The sequence below is a fragment of the Myotis yumanensis genome, unplaced genomic scaffold (genome assembly GCF_028538775.1).
Source record: "Myotis yumanensis isolate MYYU_CA2020_CCGP unplaced genomic scaffold, mMyoYum1.0.hap1 SCAF_3, whole genome shotgun sequence".
Classification (NCBI taxonomy): domain Eukaryota; kingdom Metazoa; phylum Chordata; class Mammalia; order Chiroptera; family Vespertilionidae; genus Myotis; species Myotis yumanensis.
The window spans coordinates 105,268,590-105,285,810 of record NW_027223754.1 but is presented as its reverse complement, the minus strand read 5'-3'; the positions used below and the strand labels follow the sequence as shown (position 1 = coordinate 105,285,810).

General features: G+C 43.7%; 1 protein-coding gene across 1 annotated transcript in view; it reads right to left on the bottom strand.

The window, feature by feature from the left end:
* SOHLH2 (spermatogenesis and oogenesis specific basic helix-loop-helix 2) overlaps window positions 1–17,221 on the bottom strand; it is a 140,911-nt gene that overhangs the window by 91,365 nt on the left and 32,325 nt on the right. The window contains exon 2 of the mRNA XM_070408739.1: window positions 6,150–6,361. Within this exon, the coding sequence (XP_070264840.1) occupies window positions 6,150–6,361 (212 nt within the window). The remainder of the gene's footprint in view (window positions 1–6,149; window positions 6,362–17,221) is intronic.

Here is a 17,221-nt window from a genome sequence, read left to right as displayed (position 1 = left end):
CTTCTTCACCTGACCCCAGGTTGGTACAGATGAATGTTGCGTTGACTGTAGAGCTTTGCAGATAGGAGGCCCCGTCAACATCATCTCTGAGAAATCCTTGGTCAGGTCACTTAAGTAGAACTTCCTTTTGGTTTCCATGTCTCAGCTTAAGGTGCCTCTCAGGAACCCAGAACTTTTCTTTACCTGTGGAAATATAAGCATAACCTCTCCCCCATCGTAGGACCTTAAACTGGTTCATTAGCTACAATACGAGGCAATATCCATTGAATTTTCTTAAGAAATTGTAACCTTTTATCTGTAGGATAATGATTATGTATTTTCCCTAAAAAATGAGCACAAGCAGTTTGCCAATCATCGCATATTCGAAATAATTCTTGAATTTCCTTGTCAGTAAAAGGTACTATAATTTCTTCTGGGTTTAAACCACATAATTGTCTTAATTTTAATCTTCCCTTGTAAATAATTTGGCAAATTTTTTTAATATAAGTCTGTAATTTTTCTGTGATTTATGAGGCAAGAAAATCCATTCAACAACATTACTGTCTTGAACAAGTAACCCTGTAGGAGAATGCTCAGTGTGGAAAACTAATAATTTAAAATTGTCCATGGAAAGAATTCTATTTAATTGTGCTTGTTGTACATGCTGTTCTATCCAAGTTAATTCTTTTTCTGCAGCAGGGGTTAAAACACAGGGACTATCTAATTCAGATGGCCCCTCTAGGATTTGAAATAAATTAGTCAATTGATAAGTAGGTATACCAAGGCTGGGTCTCAACCAATTAATGTCTCCTAATAACTTTTGAAAATAGTTTAGAGTCTTTAAACTGTCTCTTCTAATTTGAACCTTCTGTGGAATAATGGAGACATTTGTTAATTTTTGCCTAAGATATTTCCATGGCTCCTGCCATTGTACCTTTTCTGGGGCTACTTCTAATCCATAGTCTTGGAGTTTTTCAAGGAGGTATTGGTAAATCTCCTGTAATTGTGATTGAATTTCAGAAGCTACTAAAATATTATCCATATAATGATAAATTAGAGCATTAGGAAATCTTTTTCTGACTATTTCTAAAGGTTGATGCACATATGCCTGACTAGTCTAATTTAGTATTGGAAGGGTTAAAGAGAACAAAATGGGACAGAGAAACACTTGGTGTGCTTAGTAGCCGCTTGCAGCCTTGAGTCCAGCATAGTTCAGATAAGTAACTATCTCTCCCTGCTGTCCCTGCCAACACTCTCCCTGCCGACAGCCCCTCCTTTTCTGCATTAACCATTTGGATATTGGGGATATTGTTGCAGATCCGGTGACATTTGCTGCTGCTGTATCGGAGATGCAAGGAAATCGTCATTTCTTCTCCATGTGGGAGGAACAATCTTATCCCCAGGTTCTAAATCTAATAATATTTTGTTTATTTCAGTAGGCAAGGGCAGCTGGAATTGCCGATGTGCCCCTGTGGAATAATGTGGTAGGTCTGGAGGAGGAGCCGTGGGAGTTACTCTGGGCTCCTCCGACAGAGGCTGTTGAACTAGAAAAGCATTTTTTATTAATTCCTGTAACTTATTAGTGGGTTTAACATGAAGTGGTGGGGTACCACATATTAAAGCCTTCATATGAATCAGCAAATCTTTTTTTTTTTTAAATCTTTATTGTTCAGATTATTACATTTGTTCCTCTTTTTTCCCCCCATAACTCCCCTCCTTCCAGCTCCCACCCCACCCTCCACCCTCACTCCCCACCCACTGAGTTCATCCATAGGTGCATGATTTTTGTCCAGTCACTTCCCGCATCTCCCCCACCCCTTTTCCCCTAAGAATAGTCAGTCCATTCCCTTTCTATGTCCCTGATTCATTATAATCACCAGTTCATTCTGTACATCAGGTTATTTATTCACTTGATTCTTAGATTCATTTGTTGATAGATGCATATTTGTTGTTCCTAATTTGTAACTTTACCTTTTTCTTCTTCTTCCTCTTCTTAAAGGATACCTTTCAGCATTTCATATAATACTGGTTTGGCGGTGATGAACTCCTTTAGTTTTTCCTTATCTGTGAAGCTCTTTATCTGACCTTCAATTCTGAATGATAGCTTTGCTGGATAAAGTAATCTTGGTTGTAGGTTCTTGGTATTCAGCACTTTGAAAATTTCTTGCCATTCCCTTCTGGCCTGCAAAGTTTCTGTTGAGAAATCAGCTGACAGTTGTATGGGTATTCCCTTGTAGGTAATTGAGCCTCTTTCTCTTGCTGCTTTTAAGATTTTCTCTTTGTCTTTTGCTCTTGGCATTTTAATGATGATGTGTCTTGGTGTGGTCCTCTTTGGATTCCTTTTGTTTGGGGTTCTCTGCGCTTCTTGGACCTGTAAGTCCATTTCTTTCTCCAGGTGAGGGAAGTTTTCTGCCATTATTTCTTGAAATAGGTTTTCAATATCTTGCTGTCTCTCATCTTCTGGCACTCCAATAATTCTGATATTAGACCGCTTAAAGCTGTCCCAGAGGCTCCTTACACTATCTTCACATTCTTTCGGATTCTTTTTTCATTTTGCTTTTCCAATTGGGTGTTTCTTGTCGAATCTTTGGTTTGATTCTTGTGCTCCTCTGGTCTGCTATTGGGTATAATATTCTTTATTTCAGTCCGTGTATGCTTACTTTCTAATTTCTTTATTGTAGCATCGAGGGTCTCATTAGTTTTCGTGAGGCTCTGCACAAATTTATGGCAAGCCCTCAAAATTGCGATTCTTAGCTCCATATCTTCCATTTCTGTCATGTTTTTTTGTCTCCGCATCTTATATGCTTTCTTGGTGCCCCCCCTTGTGGTCTCTGTGCGCAGTCTTGTTCTAGCCAAGCCTTAATTGTTGTAGTTAACACTAGAGGGATTTGACCACCAGGCCGACTGGCTGTAGGAATTAGCTGTGGAAAACGTCTGTCTTCTGGGGAGGCGTTATTCCAGCCTTTGCCTGAGGCGATCGGCAAATGGTTGTGCGCAGGGCCTGGGCGGGGCGGGCTCAACAGGGCGGGGGGAGGGAGCAGCTATGGCCGCTCTCAGTCCGTCCCCAGGGGCTCTGCCTCTCTGTCCCAACAACCGCTGCAAACCTCGGAGGGGCCGTAGCCAGACAGTCCCGCTTCTCCTGTTTGAGTCTGGGTCCCTAGAGACTCGCCCGGATCTGTAGCCCAGAGTCTGAGACTCGCTCCTGATTGAAAACGACAATCGCGCCCTCAGCCGCCAGCCCGCTTTGCGCGTGCACCCTCACCACCGCACCACCGTACCTTTAAATTTTCCACACTGCGCCTCCGCTGAGCGTCGGAATGCTGTTGTTTTTGCTTCTAGTTGAAGAGACTCTCCTCAGCCAGCCTTCCCGTGGTTCTGGTTGATGTCCGTTCCGACTTTTAGTTGTATTTTTGAAGTGGTTGTCCACGGCGGCAGTCTCCGGTGTTTACCTATGCCGCCATCTTCTCGGTCCGCCCCGAATCAGCAAATCTTTTAATAACTCTTGTTCGTCATCCCTTGTCTTGCTTTTCTTTTTTAATAATCTCTTCCGTTCACTACCACTAGAATCAGTGCTACTAGTTTCACTTTCTGAGGAATCCTGGATGCCCTCTTTATCAGTCCCTTCTATATCTTCATATCCCTCCAACTTCTGTTCAAAATCTTTCCTTTTTTGCTCCGTATTATTTTCATGAGGCAAAGAAGGTAATGGTCCATTAGGCATGTCTTTATCAGTTTCACAAGCGGAGAACTGATTTCTGCCTGTCAGCTCAAACCAGTAACAATGCTTTCTTATTCTCTAGCTAATTTCCTAAAAGTGTCTTGAGACACACTAACCCCAGTGCTTTTAAGCACTGAACGCAGCAGAGTCATATATTGACTCTCTGCTGTCGGGGAGTTCCCCATTGCTCTGCCTGGCTTGCTGAAAGTTTTGCGTAGACCCCGCAGACTTTTTCCCTTTCGGTCCTGTGCGTTCCCCGCACTTACCTTAAGGTCCCTGTTCGGGCGCTAAGTGTTGAGGGATGTTTAATGAACCGAACACGCAGGCAATTGATGCCGGGCAGAGGGCTACAGCTCGCTCAGGCATGTAGCAAACTCTGTACCCTCAACCATTGCTTTTATTGGGGTTTCGCATGAGGTTAGTGCGTCAGCAGTTAATCAACAAAATTTTGTTTTGTTCTATATTACAATAGCGCATTGAAGACAACTTGCAACTGTGCATTCCCTTTTCTGCTCTACCCACGACTTTTTAATCTTATCTTTTCTCAGGGAGGTAAATGTTCTGGGAACTCAAGATTGTGTGCAATCTTGACCCTGCGTGACTTGCTTGCAAGTCACACTGTTGTTCCTGATAGAACATTCATCTCTTCTTGGCAGGACTTCAGATCCTTGTTTACAAATGTCCAGCTACAAAGATAGTTCACAGCATGTTCTGGAAGTAAAATCTATTTTGAGGTAGTTTGCTGATTTGTCTAGAATTCATATTCCCAGCAGAAAGCCAAAAGGAATGAAGAAGACCAACTGTTCTAACAAATTCCAGGAGTAATGTCTGTCTATCTGTCAGTCTCTTTCTCTTTAACAAGTAACTCAGTGTCTTTGGCTTTTTGTCATTCCAACATTCTTTTCTGCTAACATAATATGCTCCTTCCTTTTGATTCAGGGATCACAATATTGTTTCTGAACTCAGTCCTTTAGCCTAGAAAAGCCTGTCCTATAATTCTGAAAAGTCCTTATATATTTGAATATTATCTATAATTATACTTTTTCTATCAAGTTTTCATATAAAAGGTGAGCAAATTTGTTCTGACTTATCCCTGTTTTAAAACATCCTAAATAGCTCAAAATCCTAGATAGTAAGGCAAGGAAGAACCTAACTCTCACACCACTAGACTCCAAATCTTGAGAGTGCAGGGGCTCAAACAGAAGCAGAACTTATATGAAGCTATAAGAATATTACAGGTGGTATTGATCTGGACTCAGTGGATACAGAGAGCTTCAGGGCTTTCACATTAGGATATCTTCTAAGAGAAACATCTTCAGTCCACAGCCAACATGCCATGAAGCTAAGATTGTTCACCTGCTTCAGTATCTACCATGACAGTTTATGAATTCTGAAAAGATTTGCCATTTTAATGACATAGTTATTAAAAATGAATCTCTATGCGATTAAAGTAAGCATTATATACCAAATAAATTTCTATGAACAATTAATTCTTACATTTTCATCCACACCTATTACTTTTGAATTTTTTAATACTCACCAAGGATATTTTCCTAATTAATTTGACAGCTTCCATTGATTTTCAGAAAGAGTGAAAGGGAGGGTAGAGGAACCAATTAAGAGAGAAACATTGATGTGAGAGAGCCACATCAACTGGTTGCCTCCCACACACTCCCCAACTAGGGCCTGGGAGCAAACCTTCAACCAAGGTATGTGCCCTTGACTGGGAATCAAACCCACGACCCTTCAGTCCACGGGCTGATACTCTAACCACAGAACCAAACTGGTCAGGGCCACACCTATTATTTTTTAAGTTAAAATGATAATTTTTATAATAGTATGTCAAATAAAATAAAAACAACATGTATGGCCCCAGCCAGTTTGGCTCAGTGGATAAAGCATCGGCCTGTAGACTGAAGGGTCCTGGGTTCTGTTCCGGTCAAGGACACATGCTGAGGTTGTGGGCTCGATCCCCAGTGTGGGGTGTGCAGGAGGCGGCCGATCAATGATTCTCTCTCATCATTGATGTTTCTATCTCTCTCTCCCTCTCTCTCCCTCTCTGAAATCAATAAAAATATATATATATTTAAAAGTATGTAGATTCTGCCCACAAAAATATCCTTCACCTTAAAAATTAAATTAGAAATAGTGTCATTTTTATGGACTTTTATAGAAATGTGTGCGTTGTTCTTTTTTTTTTTTTTTAACATGTTTTTATTGATTCTAGAGAGAGGAAGGAAGAGGGAGAAAGAAAAACATCAATTGGCTGCCTCCTACACTCCCCCTACTGCTGATAGAGCCCACAATCTTGGCATATACCTTCACCAGAAATTGAATCATAACCTCCTGGTGCATGGGATGACACAATCAACTGAACCACACCGGCCAGGCTAGAAATGGGTCTTAATAAAAACTATTCTAAATGTATAGAATCAAGGTTTTGGGAATTTACCTAATTAATTTGACAGCTTCCAGCTCCTTGGCAGTTGGTAAAGTCATCTTCAGGAAAACCATGTTGAATGTACACTCATTCAGAAGTGCTGCTGCCTTCCTCACATCACTAATGGTTATGGTGACTTTTGCTATATTTGAAAACAATTTCTGTACAATATCAGACAGGTATTGAACAGTGACATCTCCAACTAATAAGAGGTCTATTTTTGCCTGAAAGAGAAGAAAAAAAGCAGAAGTACCACATAATTAATATTTGAGCACAGAGAAAAAATGTCATATATGAGAGGACAAAATAAAGTTCACAAATTACACAATGAGTGACTATACAACTGGACTCAGTGGTCAGCTATAAGCACCTTGAGGCAGAAGCTATTAATTTCTTGTCCTCAGTTCCTAGGACAGTGAATGGATCTGAAGGCCATGCTATTTTTAAAAGTTTTGCCTACAAATACTATTTTCCTATGGTTTTCTTGCAAGTTTCTTTCTCATCCTATTAACAACAGATAGGATTCTTATGGCCTAGTTTCCCAATCACCTTTTTTGATGGAAAATCTTTTTACTAATGAGAGAACCAAACTAGTTATTCTACCAAACTATTTTTTTTACTCCCAAATAGCTTTGATGTAACACAAATTCTATAAAACAGGGTAAGTTTTAAATTCCTAAATTCCAAGAAACACTCAAAATCCTTTATTTGAATGGCATATACATTCTATTCAAATCTCAATATAAGGAATCAAAAACCTTCTTTATTTCCATTTAGGGATATTTTAAAGCACATTCAATTAGGAAAAATATAATTTCCATCTTCATCTTCTATTCCCCATAGCTATTGAACACATACTACTGAAAATGTCAAAGAATGGACATGCTTGCAGTCAGTAGACAGTTGGAAATGTCAGGCCCTAGCCTAGACAGCTCCACATGAGAAAACAAATTTGGGAACTGACCAGAGTTGAAGCCAAAAGAGGTCGGGGAAGGAATTAGAAACACCTGTACAAAAAGAAAGGCGCTTCTCAAACACACAACTATGCGGGGCAGGATGCTGTTGTAGGTGGCCCACCATGGGGTTCCCTGCCCCTTCAGCCTAGTTTCTCAAGGACTGCTGGGAAGAACATGCGAGGTGCAAGACACGAGGCAAGTGAGTTCAAAGTAAGCAAAGCTTCTGCACTTCTCACTTCTATCTTCTAATTTTCTCCCCTTTTGTTAAAAAAAAAAAAAGTGAGTCTCCCTTCACTCATTTCTCATATCCTAATTCAATCCCCTCCCTAGAAGCAACAACTGTCAACAATTTGGTCTATATACAGCAAACAATTTCTTTGTCAAATATATAACACACATATATAGCTTTTTGCATAAATTGAATATTTTATATTTTTAAAATAATCTTTTCTCATGTACTACAGTTGAACAATTACACAGAAATTCTGGTTCACTGAAACATTCCCATTTTCCTTGTTATTATAGATGTATTCACTTAAATAAATGTTTTTTGTCATGATCTGGGGAGAAAAGAGAACACGTGCTCATCTGTCATCTTGATCCAGTCTCGTCATTTATGATGATAATTTATTTAATCATTCTCCCAATGTGGAATTCTGATATAATTATAATACTGCAGTTAACACTTTGCAAATATACCTTTGTGTAAGTAAACAAATATACCTTTGTGCAAGTAAGCATATATCCTAGAGGGAAAACTGTAAATTCAAAAGGTGTTTGCTTTCGTTTTTCAACTTACACACTGCCATATTGTTCTTCCCAAAATATACAAAAATTTATGTCCATACCAATAGTATATAAGAGTAATCATTTCCCTAAATCCATAATTAGGCTTATTATTCTTCATCTTTTTTTTTTCATTTTTAGGGTAGTGATACTCATATCAGACAAAATACTTTAAACAATGGTTGTAACAAGAGACAAGGGCATTTCATGATTAAGGTATCAATTAATCAAGAGGATATAACTCTCATAAACATCTAGGCACCCAATATAGAAGCACCTAAATATATAAAACAAATATTGTTGGACATAAGGGTAGAGATTGATAGTAATATATTCACGGTAGGGGACTTTAACACCCCATTGACATCAGTGAATAAATCAACCAGAAATAAAATCAATAAGTGATAGATCCTCCCTTCCCCCAACTGGTGGGCGGAGTATGATGTAACCTGCAGCCCAGAAATACCTGAGTGACTAACCATGTACCTTATATGGACTATACACTGGACCACCAATCCACACCTGCCAAATACCCTAAGTCCTTGTCCTATATGGACAATGCAGTAAGCCACCAATCAGTGTGCACCGAGTACACTAAGCCCCCCACCCCTTCCCATTCCGCCCCTCAAAAGGCGTGCCCACCCCTGCACACAACTATGTGTTGTGTTTCTCATGTGTTGCTGCTCTCTCCTTGTGAGACAGCCCAGCAGGTCCTTCTCCTCTAACAAAGCCTGTAGTCCTGGTTTTCGGCCTCTGTCTGATTTTTCAATAAGGAAATAGCAGCATTAAATGACACATTAGACTAGATGGACTTAATTAATATTTTTAAAACATTTCACCCAAAAGTAGCAGAATATACATTTTTTCAAGTGCACATGAAACATTTTCTAGGATAGACCACATGCTAGGCCACAAAATAAGACTCAATAAATTTAAGAAGACTAAAATCCTATCAAGCATCTTCTCTGATCATAATGGTATAATACCAGAAATCAATTACAAAAAGAAAACTGAAAAACACACAAACACAGGGAGGCTAAATTATGTGTTACTAAACAATGAATGGGTTAACCAAAAAAATCAAGGGAGAAATAAAAAGATACCTTGAGACAAGTAAAAATGACATATAAAGAAAGCCCAAAGTGAGTAAAAGCAAGAAAATAGTAAATATCAGAACAGAAATAAATGAAGGAGATTCTAAACAAAAAACTACAACAGAAAAGATCAATAAAACCAAAACCTGGTTCTTTGAAAATATAAATAAAATTGATAAACCTATAGCCAGATTTATCAAGAAAAAAAGAAGAGGGCCCAAATAAAAAAACATCAAAAGTGAAACAGAAGTGACAACTGACACCAAAGGGATCATAAGAAAATACTACAATTATACACCAACAAATTGGACAACTTGGAAGAAATGGATAAATTCCTAGAAACATATAATCTTCAGCCTGCAAACCAAAGGGTCCCAGGTTTGATTCTGATCAAGGGCATGTACCTTGGTTGCAGGCTCCTCCCCGGCCCAGACTCTGGTCGGGGCTCGTGCAGGAAGCAACCAATCAATGTGTTTCTCTCACATCAATGTTTTTCTCTCTTCCCTTTTCCCTAAAAATCAATGGAAAAATATCCTTGGGTGAGGATTAAAAATAATAATGCAAAATAAATAAAGAAGTAGTTTTAAAAAAAAAAAGAAAGAAAGAAAGAAAATTAAGAAGTAATTAAAACCTCAGAACAAACAAAAACCCTGGACCAAATGGCTTCACAGGTGAATTTTACCAAACATTCAAAGCAAATTAACACTTATCCTTCTCAAATATTCTAAAAAAAATTGAAGAGGAGGAAAGGCTCCCCAAACATTTTATGAGGTCAGCAATATCCTCATACCAAAACCAGACAAAACACTAAAAAGAGAGAAAATTATAAGGCAATATCCCTGATGAACATAGATACAAAAACAAAATATTAGCAAACTGAATTCAGCAATACATTCAAAAGATTATACACCATGATCAAGTGGGATTTATTCCTGAAATGCAAGTCTGGTTCGATATCTACAAATTAATTAATGTCACAAACCATGTAAACAAAATAAAGGATAAGAATTACATGTCGTATTAAGAACAGAAATATTATTTGACAAAATTGAATATCCATTCAATAAAAGTATAAGCAAAGTGGGACAAAAGAAACATTCCTCAACAAAACAAAGGCCTTATATGACAAACCCACAGCAACATCATACTCAAGGAGGAAAACCTAAAAACATTATCCTTAAGATTAGGAACAAGACAAGATGTTTCTCTCTCTCTCCCTCTCCCTTCCCCTTTCACCTCTTTTATTCAACTTAATTTTGGAAATTATAGCCACAGCAATGAGACAAAAACAAATAAATAACCAAAGCATCTGAATTGGATAGGAAAGAGTAAAACTGTCATTATTTGCAGTAAAGTAACAGGATAAATATTAATATTTAGTAATTAGTTGCATTTTTATATACCAACTAGAGGCCCGGTGCACAAAAATTTGTGCACTCGGGGGAAAGAGGGGGTTGCTCAGCCCGGCCTGTGCCCTCTCGCAGTCTGGGACCCCTCGGGAGATAACGACCTGCTGGCCTAGGCCTGCTCCCGGGTGGCAGAGGGCAGGCCCAATCCCTAGGTGCAGTCCCTGGTCGGGCTCAGAGCAGGCCCGATTGGGGAGTTGGGGCGCCGCCCCCTGTCATGCACAGAGCAGGGCAGATCGGGAGGTTGGGATGCCACCCCTAGTCACGCTCAGGGTAGGGCCGATTGGGGGGTTGGGGCACCGCCCCCTGTCACAATCAAGGCAGGGTCGATAGGGAGGTTGCGGCGCCACCCCCTGTCACACACAAAGCAGGGCCGATCAGGAGGTTGGGGTGCTGCCCCCTATCACGCACAGAGCAGGGCCCATCAGGGGGGTTGGGGCTCTGTACCCTGTCACACACAGAGCAGGGCAGATCAGGGGGTTGAGGAGCTCCCCCGTGTCACGCACAGAGCAGGGCCCATCAGGGGGTTGGGGAGCTGCCCCTTGTCACGCACAGAGCAAGGCCAATCAGGGGGTTGAGGAGCTCCCTGCTGTCACTCACAGAGTAGGGCCGATAGGGGAGTTGGGGCACCGCCCCCTGTCACACACAGAGCAGGGCGGATCAGGGGGTTGGGGCACCGCCACTATCACACTCAGGGCAGGGCTGATGGGGGCGGGTTGGGGTGCCGCACCCTGTCACACACAGAGCTGCAGGGTGATCAGGGGGTTGGGGAGCTCCCCCCTGTCACTCACAGAGCAGGGCAGATAGGGAGGTTGTGGCCCTGCCCCCTGTCACACACAGAGCCGCAGGGCGATCAGGGGGTTTGGTCGCTGCCCCCTGTCATGCTGATCCTGGTGCCGGGAGGCCTTGCTGCTCCGCTGATCCTGGTGCTGGGAGGCATATTACTCTTTTACTATATAGGATAGAAGCCTGGTACACAGGTGGGGGCTGGCTGGTTTGCCCTGAAGGGTGTCCTGGATCAGGGTGAGGGTCCTGCTTGGGTGCCTGGCCAGCCTGGGTGAGGGGATGATGGCTGTTTTCATTTGGTCACACCCCCTTTAGGGTGGGGGTCCCCATTGGGGTGCCTGGCCAGCCTGGGTGAGGGGCTGATGGCCGTTTTCAGGCTGGCGGGTGACTGAAGCTCCCAACCTGTCCTTTTTTCCTTTTTTTTTTTTTTTATTCTGGGCCAGCTTTAGCTCTGAGGCTCAGCTCCAGCTATGAGACCTCCGCTGCTGAAAGCAGGTTTCTGGCCTTTGTTTACCTTCTGTATTTGAAACAATGTTGCGGTCCTGCTGGCTGAAGCCCAGGGTTTGGTTTAGCTTCTATATTTGTTACAATATTGCTTAGAGTGCAGCTGAGAGGCCAGCAAGGCAGGCGAGGAAGCTTGGCTTCCTCCGTCACTGAAGCAAGCAAGCCTCCCTGTTCGCGTCAGCTGACTGGCTGCCAGCCGCCATCTTAGTTGGCAGTTAATTTGCATATCTCACTGATTAGCCAATGGGAAGGGTAGCGGAGGTACGGCTAATTACCATGTTTCTCTTTTATTAGATAGGATATTGAACTATCAAAAAGAGAAATTAATCCCACTAACAATTGCATAAAAAAATACCTAGGAATAAATTTAACCAAGGAGGTACTCAGAAAGTCCTATACTTGGAAATCTATAAGACACTGAAGAGCCCTGTTCAATGTGGCTCAGTTGGTTGGGTATTGTCCTGTACACCGAACGTTTGATTCCTGGTCAGGGCACATGCCCAGGTTTTGGGCTGAATCCCTGATAGGGGGCATGCCAGAGGCAGCCAATTGATGTTTTGCTCTCTCTTCGATGTTTCTCTCTCCCTCTCCCTCTACCTTCCCCTTTCTCTAAAAATCAATTTTTAAATATTTTTAAAGACACTAAAGAAAAAAATTAAAGGAAATACAAATAAATTGGAAGCATATACAGTCAAACTTTGGTTCTCAAGCATCTCCCATCTTGAACAGTTTGGTTCTTGACCAAATTGTTCAGGAAAATAATGTCTTAATTATTAAACAAAACTTTAGTTCTCAACCAGACAATCCTTTCATCAGCATGACAAAAAGTCTCTCAGGCAACAAACAAAGGAGAGAATGTGCAAGTATGAGTCAGTTTACCACTAAAGCTGGAGTTGTTAACATCTTGTAATATCTTGGGAAATTGTTGTTCTGGTGAAGAGGAAACTGGTCTTGCAAGGCGGGTAAGGCCATAGAAACTGTGAACAATGCACTCCCCTGAGGGGGAGGGTTGTTATGCGGGCACCAAGAGGACCATTGGATGTGGCCTGACACCTGGGGGCCTTCCTGCAGGGCCATGAAGGGGGCAGGGGGCATATCTGCAAGACAAAGACCCCAGCGGGATATATATAGATAGGCTCTCTGCATGTTTCTTCACTCTGATTTGGAAATTATTCCCGGAGTCCACTAGTGTTAATAAACGGGGTCCCTCCCTTTCTCTAGGAAGCGTGCTTGGTACTTCTTTGCTCTTCTGCAACATATGGTTCCCTGAACCAGGAAGCTAACCAAGTTTGGCTCTTGCCTCCAGTGAGTGGACAGGGTTTGGGGCCCGGGGATGCAGGACAGGCCTCTGGAAGGCACGCTCTTCTGATTTTAGCAGAATTGAACCGGGTGGAACTCCAGGCACTCCCAGACCTCAGCCCAGGACCGGCTGGCATCTGGAGAAAGTGGACGACACCTCTGGACCTGCTGACAGAATATGTAAGGTAGGGGCCCCAGTCAGTCAGGCCCACTCCAAGTGAGTGGAAGGGGGAGCTTGATCACCTCCCTGGAAGTCATAGGACTTCCTCAGGTAAATCAGGAATTAGGACTCAGGAGGTGAGTGAATTCAGATTTGATTAAGGAATTATGGATTTACTCTTCTGTTTGTTTGTGTGTGGGACTAGCCAATTTGCTACTGAGAAGGGGGCTGGACACAGCCTTAACTCCTCTGGTAGGTTCTCACCAAGAGAGGTACTCAGAAAGTCCTGTAAACAAAACTTTAGTTCTCAACCAGACAATCCTTTGTGGGTGCCGGGAGTGCCCACATGTCTATCTGGGGCGTGGGTGCCGGGAGTGCACCCATGCCCATCTGGGGAGTTGGGCATTATCTGCTCAGCTCCAGTCTGGGCTATTCTGAGAGAGTGTGAATACGGATGTTTGTCTGTCTTGGCATAATCATCTGCTAATTAACTGGTTTGTGTGAAAGCAAAAGCTACTTTGATTTTCTGTTCACTCATCTGGTTAAAACGTTTGATTTGCTGAAGGCTGAACCGGTGATGGTCTGCAAGTCTCAAGCAGCGCTCTTGAGTGAGTTTTCTCAGAGACATTTGCTCTCTCTCTATCACGGCAGGAATCAGCCCACTTAGCAAAAATTTTTGTCTATGTTTGTGTACTAGGGACTTTGGTTTGCTCTGTGATTTTGCTGTGTTGAGTTGAAATTTTGAAATTCTGGGGTAGATTTAAAGGTATTTGTGGCTTTTCTTGTCTGACTGGGACATTCAGGGGTGGGGCTCACAGCTCCGCAGGGTGGAGAGATTTTACAGGCTCTGCCCCCTGCCTGTGCTGAATTAAGGATCTTTTCTTTCAGGAGACCCTCCAGGCTTTTAGTAAAATTTCCCTGCACCCTTGTCATCCTCTGCCTTCTTTTCTAGGCCGACTAAGAGTCATTTTCCTCCACAAGTCGGACCCCAGCCTCCGGGAGGGAGGGCTACTACAGTGATGGCCTGTAGTTTTCTCTGAAACTCCCGCTATTTCTATTCCTCCCCTCTGTAGGAACTGTCTTCCTCTAACTCACAATAGGAAATAATACAGGCCAGTGTCATTTGGCTTGCTGGTTAATAGAAGACAACGGGACCTGGAATCTGAAAAAGTGGCCGGGAATGAAGCTGGTCAAATGTACTGAAAGGGTTCGGTACCTGTTGCTGCTAGCAGAGGAGAGGCTGATATCCCCTTCCAGTGCACTCCCTTGGGAGAGGCCTAATCGCTGCTCTGCCACAGGGGATGGGTACAAAGGTAGGGGCCTGGTACCCAACCCACTGCCACAGGAGCGCTCTATAATATGCAGGGCTGTTTCTAACTGCAACTCTGGCTGTTTTGGACTGGCAGCTTATGGCAGGACCCTGTAACTAGTAAACAGGGTTAACAAAAGGGCAAAGGAAAGGCACTCTCCCTGGACCCGGGAGGGAGCCTTCAAGACTTTGAGATTCTCCAAGAGAGGAGAAGTCTGACTGAGGGACTGGCCGAGACTCCATTGGGTTGGGAGGACTGGAGGCTGCATATTGAACTTGTAGACTGCAGTGTGCTAGGCAGAGGTCCAAGCCCAGTTGTATAAGGGCTAAGCTACCTGGGTACAGCGAAGCAACCTTCTCCCGTGCCAGAATACATTTTGGGGAATTGGACAGACTGTGTTTGGGCCGGAAAGAGGAACCAGCCGCCACGCACAGCCCTGACAGTGGCTGCAGAAAACTGTATAACAGGCTTAGATGATGCCTGTGTCTTCATGGACATGGCTCCAGAGAGACAAGGATGTTGTGACTCTTACTATTCTAATTGCTACAGTTTGTCTCTGCCAGGTCACAAGCCCACCTCCTTCTGTGCCCAGGCCTCATCGTCCCTCTGACAGACAGCAAGGATCTCTTGGCTCTGACAGAAACTTCTGACCCATCTCAGCATGGAAGTAATTACAGAAGAGAATTTCAACGCCCATTTTCCCTGAAAGAATTCAGAGCCAGGATCCTTGAGGTAATATATTAGGCAGTAAGACAGACATGAGCGGAGCAAGGATGATGGGCCAACTGGCACTACCAGATGTGTATGTGAGACAAGGGGAATACCCAAAGGGGTCCTCGCCCAAAGTCTTGGGCCTTGGAAAAGACCAGTAGCCTACTTACCAAGAGACTCGACCCTGTTGCATCTGGTTAGCCTGCTTGCCTCCGGGCGGTAGCAGCCACAGCTATGTGGTTGAGGCTTTGCTCAGGAACACACCAGAGCGCTGGATGTCAAATGCTCGAGTCATCCAGTTTCAGGCTCTTCTGCTACCAGCCTCTTTCCTGATGATGACTCTGAGCAACCTCTACATAACTATTTAGAGGTCGACGACTTTGTAAAGACAGCCCACCTGGGCCTCACTGACACCCCACTGGCATCGCTGGATGAGGTACTATTCATAGATGGGAGCAGTTCTGTCCAGGGAGAAATCAGGTATGTGGGGGTGGTGGTGGTTGCTTTGGACCGAACCATCTGATCTCACGCACTCGCCCGCAGGACTTCGGCACAGAAGGCCTAGTTGATTGCCCTTATTCAGGCTCTCAGGTGGGCAGAAGAATCAGTGACAATTTGTGCTGATGGCGGGTGTGTGATTGCAACAGCTCACATGTGAAGTGCTGTTGCAGGGTATGGGGACTCCACAGAGGCAAGAGGGAACTGAAGCAGCCCGGAAGGCTGCCCTGGAAATCAGTAGGGCCTCTACAGATTCTGGTGGGTAAATGCTGAAAGCCATAACTAATTTTTACTCAAGTTCTTTTTTTTTTTTTTAATATATTTTATTGATTTTTTTACAGAGAGGAAGGGAGAGAGATAGAGAGTTAGAAACATCGATCAGCTGCCTCCTGCACATCTCCCACTGGGAATGTGCCCGCAACCAAGGTACATGCCCTTGACCGGAATCGAACCTGGGACCTTTCAGTCCGCAGGCTGACGCTCTATCCACTGAGCCAAACCAGTTTCGGCTACTCAAGTTCTTACAGGCTTTACAGTCTACCCAGAAAGCAATCCAGAAGCACGTCCGAGACCTTCTGCCTTCCAACCTGGTGACTCTATTTGGGTAAAGACCACCCAAGGACTGACTCCTACCTGGAGGGGACCACATACAGTCATCCTGACCACCCCCACAGCTCTCAAGGTTGCAGAACTGAACACCTGGATACCAGAAACACCCCCTGCGGATTTGTTGCTCCACAAGGCTAAAAGAAGCTTGTGGGACAAGGGGGTGGGGGGATGAGGAGGAAACTGGTCTTGCAAGGCAGGTAAGGCCATAGAAGCTGTAAACAATGCACTTCCCTGGGGAGGAGGGGCGGGGGAGGGTTGTTAGCACCAAGAGGACCATTGGATGTGGCCTGACACCTGGGGGCCTTCCTGCAGGGCCATGAAGTGGCAGGGGACATATCTGCAAGACAAAGACCCCAGCGGGATATATATAGACAGGCTCTCTGCATGTTTCTTCACCCTGATTTGGAAATTATTCCTGGAGTCCACTAGTGTTAATAAACGGGGTCCCTCCCTTTCTCTAGAAAGCATGCTTGGTATTTCTTTGGCCTTCTGCAACACTGGGAATATTTTCATGTTTTTTGCTTTTGTTGTGGGAGAAATGGATGATTAGCACAATTTTAAAACATAAAGAGGCCAGGATCCAAGATGGCTGCCAATGGGACAGCAGGATATAAGATAGTGTGTGAGTGAGAGAATGAAAGGAGAGTGCGTGGACGTGCAGGGAGGGTCTGTATTTGTGAGTGAGGGACAGCTATATTCCACGTGATTGTGGGGGACTGGAGAACCAGGCTTCCCTGGCCACACAGCCTCTACTGCTGCTGAAATCTCTCCCGGAGCGGCCAGCTCTGCCACAGAGACCACGCCATCGTTAAGGGGCGACCAGCTGTGATCAGAAGCCCAGCCTTACCTTCAAACCTCAGATACCTCCCGGGACCCTACAACCACATCACCCAGGGACCAACTGCCTCAGCTGTGAACCCATGAACACCAGGACTCCAGCCTCCCTGAACGTGGGCACCTGAAAA